Below are 12,034 nucleotides of genomic sequence, written 5' to 3' on the forward strand. Positions count from 1 at the left end.
TTATAACAGCGCCTACTTCCACTAAATGTTAGCCATGCACAAGTATTAAAAGTACCTTGTGGTGCGAAAGTACGATCTAATAACCTCTCGGGTCCTCTGATGTAACACTGAGGATGCTGTTAACATGGAGGCTAAGTATTCAGTAAGTATTTAGAATATTAATATTTGATTTGCATGTTCTAAAAAACAGAACTCAATACAACCCTGACTTTAAAGAGTTTGCTTTGGGGGTCTGTCACCAGATAGGTTACAGTAATCCCCCATGCTATAGAAAATCATAATGTAACTAAACAGCTCTTTCATAACGTATTTGTGAATTTGTGCTCGAAAATACTAGAAATGTACTAAACTATCTTCTGGGGGCCTGAAGGGAGTAACCTGTGTGCTAGTGAGATTCATTTACTCTCCGAATTAGCAAATTTAGAATTCAGTTTCCCTCCTGGCATTCATTTATTCATTTCCATTCATTAAAAATAGAAAATGTATTTCTATGTGCACCTGGGTGGCTCAGTCGGTTAAGCGTCCGATTTCGGCTCAAGTCATGATCTTGAGGTTCACGAGTTTCAGCCCCGCATAGGGCTCTGTGCTGACAGCTCAGAGCCCGGAGCCTGCTTCGGATTCTGTGTCTCCCTCTCCGCCCCTCCCCTTGCTCGCACTCTGTCTCTGTCTTTGTATCTCTCTCAAAAACAAGCATTAACAAAAAATTTAGAAAAAAATATATGTATTTCTAGTAAATTTTGGATTAACTGGAATCCACTTAACAAGAGACTTTTATTAACTGGATTATCTCCCCACACTATCTTCAAAGGGAACAACGCGACATGTCAAAGTTGTATCAGAGATTTAGTAGAAAGCAATTTCGGGGGTTTTGTCCAGAGATGTTTGGTGTGAACACGGTCACATACATCTCCAGTGCAATGCAGATAAATGTTCAGAATGATGGGAGAGCTTTGTGGAGTATCGCAAGATTGTGGATCATAAAAAAGCATTTACATTCGATTTTATTTAGTAAAACAAAAGAGCAGATTAATGAAGGGTGGAAATAACCCTGCATTTTCAGGGCTGAGGAAAGGGAGTGACAGCATTTGTTTTGGCCGGAGCTACCATGTATTCGAGGTGGCCATCAAGGTTAATTTGTGCTACTTTGAATGGACCTTTGAAAAATGGAAAATCAATTTTGGATGCAAAATCGTCAACTGGATTTCTGGGGAATGGAATGTTGCTGTTAATTAAACTCTCTAATTAAAATGTCAGGCAACCCATAGGTTCCAAATTCGACAATCTAGATTTTTAGAATAAATCCTGAGAGCCTCTCTTACCCTAATACATTATGATGTTTCAGAAGTAACTTGCTGTGTGGGTTACAATTTCCAACGACTCAACAGGTCCGATCTTATTTAATCTAAACTTATTTAACTTCAGATGCCTTTAAAAAGGTTGCCACTCTGGGGCGCCTGGGTGGCTCAGTCGGTTAAGCGTCCAACTTTGGCTCAGGTCACGATGTCACGGTTTGTGAGTTGGAGCCCCACGTTGGGCCCTGTGCTGACAGCTCAGAGCCTGGAGCCCACTTAGGATTCTGTGTCTCCCTCTCTCTCTGCCCCTCCTCCATCTGTGTGCGTGCATAGGCGTGTGCACGCACGCTCTCTCTCAAAGAAAGAAAGAAAGAAAGAAAGAAAGAAAGAAAGAAAAGATCGCCATTCTGCAAGCTAGCAGCTGCATGCTTTAGAATCTGGTGTTCTTATAATGTAAACGGCAGCCCAGGAAGCAAACAGCCCTATGATTGTTGGAAGATTTCTCTGTACCCAGGGCAGGTACATCTAGAACAGACACTACCTACAATATAAGCACTAAAGAAAAAGCCTCTCTCTTGCATGGAAACCTAGAAGAAAGGTTCCCCTCTGCTAAAGCACAATGTAGGTTTCAAAAAGCAGATTTTAAAATTAGGGCCCAGGATTTAAAACCTCTTATCCCACACTTCTCCCTTGCATAAATATTCATTATAGAAGTCTACTTTTAACCATTCCCAGACAGAAAAACAGAAATTACTGACACCCTTTGGTTATCATCAGCAAACTAATAGAATTCAAACGAATAATGTCAGATTTTGTTCGCCTAACTTGTTTGTTACAGAATAGGCAGCATGGTTATTTCCTAAAGACCTCCAGAAGCCTATGGACAAAACATACTTCTGGTTCCAAAAGAATTCAGTTTGAAGCCCCGTCAGGACCCATGGCACATAAAGTATGCTAGAAATAGTCATACTTTCCTTCTGGTTCTTAAAATGGACAAATGGGAATTCAACACGAGCTTCAGGCTTGTGATAGTTTAATAAGATAGAAAAGAATCTCAACTGAGACCATTTCTAGTTTTGAAGTGCGATTAAATTCATTTTCAGTTAGCAGGGATTGATATTCAGAAATGCGTACTAGCATTCTTTTATTCAGCATATCCAAGTATTCGTTTCATAAACTGGCGGAAGAAGGCATCCACCCAGAATTCCAAACGCCTGGCGGTAACAACGAGAAGGCAATCTCAATCTAGACTAAGTGCCCGTTCTGCGTGTGAACTGCTTTTTCCAACAACAATGATACTTACCTTTTGGTGACGGGGGAAAATATGTCTGATCACTGACTACATCCGTGTCCTTGTTGTCTAGCTGCAGGTAAACCAAAAGGTTTCATTACTGAGGGTGGATAATAGCAACTGATTAAATGTTTAACAGAGAACAAATAATCTACCTACCACAGGTGTATGATGGCTTGAAGAGGAAGTGCGGTCTGTTATCAGGTTCGTTTTTGACTCCACAAATAAAGGTTTTAATTTCTGAAAGGCACAGAAGGTATGTATTGTGTTTTCAAGAGGAAAGGATCATCAAGTCAAATGATGTACAACGTTCTTCGACCCTTAATTAACTAAGATCTGAAAACTAAGGTCCTGATTTATTTGCTTAAATATGGCTGGGGAAATCCTTTCCTTGATACCCATGGAATAGACAGACCCCCTCCCTTATTTGGACTACCTTGAGAGAAAATTCAAGAAAAATGGTTTCTTCAATGTCTTTTTTGACTCTTCTTCCTTTTCTTTCATTTTCCTTTTTTGAGTACAGCTGACACACGATGTTACATTAGTTTCCGGTGGGTAATTTCGTGATTTAACAAGTCTACACGTTATGTTATGCTGCGCTCACAGGTCTCGTTACCCTCTGTCTCCTGATTCCGCCTCCTTTTGATGATCTCCACCCCATTTGGGGTTTAGAATTGGTAACTGGCCAGGTGTCACAGGCTTGTCCTCAGCACCTCCTAGTTCTGGCAAGCTATGGCAGTGGTAATCCTGATTCCCCGGGAACTGAATGGTGAAAAACCAAAAGTAGCTCTTCCAGGAGTTCAGGAGCAGCAGCAAGCAAGCAGAATTGTCACTAGCATCATATGTCGCAAAGTACATTACGACATTAAACACGTACAGGTGAAAAAAGGACCAAAGGAACATTACACGTGTTTATCAAAAAAAAAGAGGTCTGAGATCCATGGATGTATACTGCGGATTTATGTGAAATCTTCCCTATTCAAAGCTTCTATCTTGGTGATTTGTGTGCATGTATACGTGTCCGCACACAGGTGTGTTTGTATGTATTTTTCTATTCCCCAGAGCCCACTCCCACTCTTTGCTACTACCCCAAGGAAACAATTTAAATATTTTATGTGTGTGTTTTATTTGGATACGTTCTTGCAAAAACATGTAATTTCGTGCGTGCCTTTTCATTTGCAAGTGGTGCTACGTGATATCCTATTTTGTTGATTCTAAGGCATAGTTTTCTGGTATTTTAACATCCCTAAAATTGGATGTATCTTGCAATGGATGGAGTGTCACAGTATAATTGGCGGCACTTTTCTCTTTCAGAGACTTAGCAAGTTTTGAAACGATGTTAAGCACATCTTAGATTCAAAGTGAAGGGGTGCCTGGGTAGGTGGCTTAGTCGGTTGAGAGTCTGACTTTGGCTCAGGTCATGCTTTTGTGGTTCAGGAGTTCAAGTCCTGTGTCAGTCTCTAAGCTGACAGCTCAGAACCTGGAGCCTGCTTTGGATTCTCTCTCTCTCTCTCTCTCTCTCTCTCTCTCTCTGCTCCTCCCCTGCTTGTGCTCTGTCTCTCAAAATAAATAAACATTAAAAAATAATTTAAAAAATGATGCACAGTATACCTTGTGTGTTCCTTCTCCTGCTAAGTACTAAGTAATTTGAATAAGTACTATGTTTTTAAGATCTGCTTTAGTCTGCTACATATGCCTAAAATCTAGTACTGCACAGTACCTAGTACTACCTAGTACTGCAGGCATGTATCTACCTCATTTTGCCCCTCTACTCACTACGGCAGTTCAGGCCACACCATTGTCTGTCACCAGCACACTTCATGGCTTCCTGACCTCCTTCTTTCCCCCCCTGAGCTCTCCAGAACCGCCCGAGTTGCTCCTTTAAAATGTTAAGTGAAGGGCGCCTGGGTAGGGTTCAGTCAGTGACGCATCCAACTCTTGATTTCAACTCAGGTCATGATCTTGCAGTTTGTGAGATTGAGCCCTGTGTCAGGCTCTACAAGGCAGGACAGCGCAGAGCCTGCTTGGGATTCTCTGTCTTCCTCTCTCTCTCTCTGCACCCCCCCCCTCTCTAGCTCTCTCTCAAAACAAATAAATAAACATTAAAAAAAATTACTCTTGTCAATGACAACAGTGACCTTCGTAAAATGTTAAGTGAGATTGTCTTATTCCTCTGCTCTAAACTCTGAAAGGCTCCCAATTTTACTCCGAGTTAAAAAAAAGTCAAAAACCTATTATTCCTTTGACGACATTCATTACATTTTCTCTCTTGCTCACTATGCTCCAGTCACACCAGATACTTTGTTGTTTTTCGAGCATGCCGGGTACACTTCCATTATTAGAGCCTTCCAAATGGTCGTTTCTATGTCTAGAAAATTCTTCTCCTAGTTCCTTCCCTCAGTACCTTCAAGTCTTTCATGAAAATGGTAAAAGAAGCCAGTATCAACTGTATGACTGCTGGGAATTTAAGTTTTAAGGTACTCCATAGTCTCGTATCTTTAAGTGCAAGTGTAGGAGAAAATGTAACCTCTATGGTAGGGCTGAAAATGGCAAAAATCCTGCTAAAATTGGGGTCAGAAATAGGTGCTGTGCACACCAACCTGCCTTCCAGCCGTAAATGTGAAGGACAGACTTAAGCAATACACAAAAGAACGCGGTTGGTAATATTGGGTTTCACCACATCTCACCCTGTCAAGGATGAGAAAAGGGTAAATAAAACAGGGACTATGAAAACACTGTAGAATCAGTTCAACAGTATACTGAAATCAGAAGAAGTGTATAATTTTAAAAAGATCTATGAAGAGATCTAGATGAAAACTTCATGAAGCTTTTTGGGCCCACCAGTAGAGTACAAGAGTAAATGGTCTCTAGGAAACACAGGCAGGAGTCTCTGGAAAAGAATCAGGTAAGATAAAATGCAAAGGGATTATGGATGTGACATGGAAAGATTACTGGTGATTAAAACATAAGAGCAGCATTTAAATCCAAATAAGATTTCCGCTTCTTATATTCTTAAATGTAGCCATTAGCTGGTGAAACACACACACACACACACACACACACACACACAAGAATGTTCGTATCTCAGACTAAGGGAAGTTGGACACCCAAGGTTTCCATTCTGGAGCTACCATTCACCTTGAAGGCATTCGTCAGACTTACTGAATGAATGCAAGAGTTGTCAAAGGTTCCTGCGACTCTGGAGCCCAAGGTCCATCTAAGATGAGTAGTGACAAGTGTCCACTCCACGATAAATCTGGGACCACAAGGCTAGAACCACAGTTGGGTTAAATACAACTTCAAGTAAGGTTCTCCCAAGCAGTTTGCAAGGAAAATTTGAAGGAAATAAAAAATCTCTCCTGAAAACTCCTAACCTAGCCCATGTTGTTTGTAAGCTGAATTCACGCCTGTGGTCTGAAACACCATAAGCTGAAAGCATTTGATGTAATGTAATAATATGGTGATGGTGCTCATGGTGATTGAGAGAATCACATTAAAATCTTTTTTTTAACGTTTATTATTTATTTTTGAGACAGAGAGAGACAGAGCATGAACAGGGGAGGGGCAGAGAGAGAGGGAGACACAGAACCTGAAACAAGCTCAAGGCTCTGAGCTGTCAGCACAGAGCCCGACGCAGGGCTCAAACTCACAGATCATGTGAGATCATGACCCAAACTCACAGATCATGTGAGATCATGACCCGAGCCGAAGTCGGACGCTCAACCGACTGAGCCACCCAGGCGCCCCTCACATTAAAATCTTTAATATAAGAATTCCTCTTCAGCCAGGCTCCTTTTTTTTTTTTTTTGTAAATAAGTCTCCAAAGAAACTGAACAGTTCATCATCAAAAATCTTTACATATATCATAAGTGGCTGCCAGAAGAAATAAAAGAGTAGAACTAGACCCTCTAAATCTTCAGACCTAGGAATTTTCAGTCATAAAACATAAAATCAATGCGTATGATATATTTCAAGAAATAAAAGCAAGAAGCTTGATGATGAATAGTAAACATATTTGAAAGACAAACCAAACAAAATTTATTTGTGCATTTCTTGAAAATGATAAATATAATAAGTGAAATTAAAATTCAGAAGAAAATTTTAACAAAAATATATACATATGTGAAAAAATACTTAATACATTGAAAGACAGAATGGAATATACTATTTAGAATGCAGCTCAAAGACAAAGCTGGGTCAAATATTACAGAAAAAATATGGAATATAGAGGTTAGAAGGACAGGGTATAGCATATATTTAATCAGAGTTTCAAAAAAGTGAGTAGAGTTAAGGCAAAATATAAATAGTAACTGAAAACTTTTCAGAACTAATGAAAGAAACAAATCTCCACTTTCAAGAAGCACAATGAATCTCAAACCGAATCAACAAAAGAAATCTACAACTAGACCCCTCATGGTAAAACTGCAGAACATTAAAGAAAAAGAGAGCTTAAAAGCAGAAAAAGACAAAAAACAGATTGACATTAAGGAAACCACAGTTAAAAAGAGCAAAATTCCCCGGGGCACTTGGGTAGCTCATTTGGTTAAGCATCTAACTTCAGCTCAGGTCACGATCTCGTGGTTCGTGAGTTCAAGCCCCACATAGGGCTCTCTACTGTCAGCATATCCTGCTTCATATCCTCTGTCCCCTTCTCTCTCTGCCCCTCCCCTGCTCGTTCTCTCTCTCTCTTAAAAAAAAAAAAAGAGCAAAACTCCCTACTAACAATGAAATCTAGGAGAGAGTAGAATGATATACTCCATGTGCAAAGAGAAAGTGTCATCAACCTAAAATCTTATACCTAGCAAAAATATCTTCCAATAACAGGGGCAAAAATAGACATTTTCCATGAAGTGAAAACTGAGAGTGTTAGCCAGGAGCAGATACCCACTAAAGAAAATTCTAAATGAGGGACGCCTGGGTGGGTGGCTCATTCAGTCAAGCATCTGACTTTGGGTCAGCTCATGATCTCGTGGTTCATGAGTTCAAGCCCCACATCAGGCTCTGTGCTGACAGCTCAGAACCTAGAGTCTGCTTTGGATTCTGTGTCTCCCACACCCTCTGCCCCTCCCCCACTCACATGCTGTCTTTCTCTCTCTTTCAAAAATAAACAAACATTAAAAAAATTTTTTTAGGGGCGCCTGGGTGGCTCAGTCGGTTAAGCGTCCGACTTTGGCTCAGGTCGTGATCTCGCAGTCCATGAGTTCGAGCCCCGCGTCGGGCTCTGTGCTGACAGCTCAGAGCCTGGAGCCTGCTTCAGATTCTGTGTCTCCCTCTCTCTCTGACCCTCCCCCGTTCATGCTCTGTCTCTCTCTGTCTCAAAAATAAATAAATGTTAAAAAAATTAAAAAAAAATTTTTTTAAAGAAAATCCTAATGAGTGTACTTCATACATAAGGAAAGAGGTCCCAGATGAAAGGTCTGAGATGCAAGAAGGAATTGTGAATAAAGAAAGTGGTAAATACATAAGTAAACTCAAATAAATACTGACCAATTAAGCCTATAATAATACTATGTTATGGGGATACAGGAAACCAGATAGAACTAAAATATATGACATAATAGCATAATAAACTGACAGTGGTGGTGATTTAAATTTAATTGCTTAGGGGCGCCTGGGTGGCGCAGTCGGTTAAGCGTCCGACTTCAGCCAGGTCACGATCTCGCGGTCCGTGGGTTCGAGCCCCGCGTCGGGCTCTGGGCTGATGGTTCAGAGCCTGGAGCCTGTTTCCGATTCTGTGTCTCCCTCTTTCTCTGCCCCTCGCCCGTTCATGCTCTGTCTCTCTCTGTCCCAAAAATAAATAAACGTTGAAAAAAAAATTAAAAAAAAAATAATAAATTTAATTGCTTAAAGAAGTCCTGGGGCGCCTGGGTGGCTCAGTCGGTTAAGCGTCCAACTTCAGCTCAGGTCATGAACTCAGGTTCGTGGGTTTGAGCCCCACATCAGGCTCTGTGCTGACAGCTCGGAGCCTGGAGCCTCCTTCCTATTCTGTGTCTCCCTCTCTCTCTGCCCCTCCCCTGCTTGCATTCTGTCTGTCTCTCTTCCAAAAATAAATAAACATTAAAAAAAAATTTAAAAAAAGAAGTCTTACTATTCAGGATGATGGTAAAGATACAGAGATTTGGATTTTTCTGATAGAGTTTAGAACTTCCCACATGACACATGAGAAAAAAATTAACCAATTCATAAGAATGTGAGAAGGAAGGGCTCCTGGGTGGCTCATTTGGTTAAGCATCTGACTCTTGATTTCAAGCCAGGTCATGAATTCATGGTTTTGTGGGCTCGAGCCCCACATAAGGCTGGCAGCATGGAGCCTGCTTGTGATTCTCTCTCTCTACTTCTCTCTCTGCCCCATTCATGCTGTCTCTGTCTCTCTCAAAACAAATAAATAAACTTTAAAAAGAAAAAAAAATGTTTAAAAATAGAACTACTCTACCACCCAACAATAGCACTACTAGGAATTTATCCAAAGGATACAGGAATTCTGGTTCATAGGGGCACATGTACCCCAATGTTTATAGCAGTGCTTTCAACAATAGCCAAATCAGGGAAAGAGCCCAAATGTTCATCAACTGATGAGTGGATAAAGAAGATGTGGTTTATATATACAATGGAAAACTATGTGACGATGAGAAAGCATGAAATCATGCCATTTGCAACAACGTGGATGGAACTGGAGGGTATTATGCTAAGTGAAATAAATCAGTCAGAGAAAGACAGATATCATATGTTTTCACTCATATGTGGAACTTGAGAAACTTAATAGAAGATCATGGGGGAAAGAAAGGGGAAAAAATAGTTACAGAGAGGGAGGGAGGCAAACCATAAGAGACTCTTAAACACAGAGACCAAACTAAAATTTGATAGGGGGTGGAGGAGGGGGGAAAATGGGTGATGGGCATTTAAGAGGGCACTTGTTGGGATGAGCACTGGGTGTTGAATATAAGCGATGAATCATGGGAATCTACCCCCCAAAACCAAGAGTACACTGAACACAATGTATGTTAACCAATTTGACAATAAATTATATTTTTAAATGTCTTAATATTAATTAATAAAAAAATAAATGTGTATTCCTTAAAAAAAAAAGAAAAAATGCAAGGAGAAAAACATAGACAAGAAGGTCAGATGAAATACACAAAATAAGATAGGAATAAATCCAAATGTATCAATGATTACAATAAATTTAAATGGACTAAATGCTCCAGTTAAAAGACAAAGATTATTAACCCATATTAAGAACGAATTCTAACATTAGTTATATGCTGCTTAAAAGAGTTACAACCAAAGCATAAGCATATAAAAGGCTGAAAGTGATAGGATAGAAAAAGACACCATGAAAATAATGACCTACAGAAAGTTAGGCAGCTGTAGTAATATAAAGCCAAAACAGACGTCAAGGCAAAAACCATTTGTAGAGATAAAGAGGTCACAAAATAATGGTAAAATGCTCAATTTACCAGGAGGATATAATATTTCTAAAGTAGTAAGCATCTAATGACACAGTTTCAAATTATATAAAGCAAAACTTGATACAAATTACATGAATAAATATGCAACTTGTTGATTAGAAGAGAGTAGCATAAAAATACAAGATACGTAATATTAAATTAAAAAACAATGTTGTAGGGGTGCCTGGGTGGCTCAGTCAGTTGAGTGTCCGACTCCCTTTTTGGCTCAGGTCATGATCCCAGAGTCATGGAATCAAGCCCTGCATTGGGCTCTGCATTAAGCGTGGAGCCTGCTTAAGATATTCTCTCTCTCTCTCTCTCTCTCTGTCTCTCTGTCTCTCTGTCTCTCTCTCTCTCTCTCTCTCTCTCTCTCTCTCCCTGCCCCCCACTGTGTCCTTCTATCGAGTCATGCTCTCTTTCAAGGAAAAAAAAAACAAACTTCTGTGGAGAAAATCATAAAACTACCAAACTGAGGCTTAGACAAAAGAAATAACGTTTATAAATTAGAAGATTCAGTACCATAAAGATGTCAATTGTATTCAAATTGATCTAGACTTAATGCACTTCTAATCAAAATCCCAATTGAATTTTTGTTTTGTTTCTTCTGTTTTTTTTTTCCTGTGAATATTAACAATCTGATTCTAAACTTTATATGGAGATGCAAAGATCAACACCAAGGTAGGGGTATTTCCCTTACTAGAAAAAGACTTAAAAATAAAAGTAGAAATATTAAATTAGTATCATATTAGTGCAAGAATAGACAAATAGAACAGTAGAACAGAATAGAGAGACAGAAACAGACTCTCACATATATGAGCCTATATATATATATATATATATATATATATATATATATATACATATATATAGCAGGTGGAATTATGCATCCAGGGAGAAGATGGGTTTTTTAATAAATGGTGCTGGGTCAGTTGATTATCTGTATTAAAAGAAAATGAAATCAGACATCTGCCTCTCCACACATTATCAATTCCAGGTGTATTGAGCCTCTAAACATGGAAGGCAAAGAGGGAAAAATGTGACTATCAAAAAGAATATATTTGTGACTAAAGGTTAGGTAAGGTCGTCTTAAAGCAGAAAAAATGTGAAGGCAAAAAGGAAAATATTACTAATTAAATTAACATCAAGATTAACAACATTCATTTGTGAAAAGATACCAAAATACTACCCAAAACTGAAAGAAGACATTTGCAACACGTATAACTGACAAGGGGTTCGTTTCCAAATTGTATAAAATGGTCCTTAGGAAATTTTTGTATTCCTAATAAACTCTTTTTTAAAGTTCTTACTTTAAATTCTAATTACTTAACACACAGGACAATATTTAGAACCTTTTTAATTGAATGCTTTTCAACTTAAAAAAAACAAAAAACAGTTCACTCATTTCTCCCACCCTCCACCCCTGCCTCTTGCAACCTAGTCTGTTCTCTGTATCTATAAGCTTGGTTCTTGTTTGTTTGGTTAAATTCTACGTATTAGAGAGATCATGTGGTATTTGTCTTTCTCTGGCTGACTTATGTCACTTAGCATAATGCTCTCAAGGACCATCCATGTTAATGCAAGTGACAAGATTCCATTCCCTTTTTTGGCCGAACAATATTCCTTTGTGTATATACACCAAAATTTCTTTAGCCATTCATCTGTTGATGGGAACTTAGGTTGTTTCCATATATAGACTGTTATAAATAATGCTGCAATGAACAGGGAGGTGTACAAAATTTTCAAATTATTGTTTTTTTTTTCTTTAGGCAAACACTGAGAGGAGCAATTGCTGGATCATATGGTGGTTCTATTTTTAATTGATTTCTAAGAAGGCTTCACACCCAGGGTGGAATCCATTTTGGGTCCTGAACCCATGCCCCTGAGATCAAGACCTGTGCTGAGGTCAAGAGCCGGATGCTTAACTGACCGAGTCACCCGGGGGCCTCATATTTTTAATTTCTTAACAAACCTCCGTATTGTTCTTCATCCTGGTTGCACCAATT

At 39.2% G+C, this 12,034-nt stretch overlaps 1 protein-coding gene across 4 annotated transcripts in view; it reads right to left on the reverse strand.

Moving 5' to 3' along the window:
- Positions 1-12,034, reverse strand: part of CB4H10orf67 (chromosome B4 C10orf67 homolog) — a 168,833-nt gene that overhangs the window by 22,631 nt on the left and 134,168 nt on the right. For 3 of the 4 annotated variants that reach the window (XM_019834072.3, XM_023256424.2, XM_019834070.3), the window contains 2 exons: positions 2,743-2,823; positions 2,596-2,656 (listed from right to left, as the gene is read on the reverse strand). In XM_019834072.3, coding sequence (XP_019689631.2) covers positions 2,596-2,656; positions 2,743-2,823 — 142 coding nt within the window. Of the gene's footprint in view, positions 1-2,595; positions 2,657-2,742; positions 2,824-12,034 lie in introns of those variants that run through there. The other variant, XR_006600351.1, reaches the window with a different exon arrangement.

The sequence above is a fragment of the Felis catus genome, chromosome B4, assembly GCF_018350175.1.
Source record: "Felis catus isolate Fca126 chromosome B4, F.catus_Fca126_mat1.0, whole genome shotgun sequence".
In the NCBI taxonomy this organism is placed as follows: Eukaryota; Metazoa; Chordata; class Mammalia; order Carnivora; family Felidae; genus Felis; species Felis catus.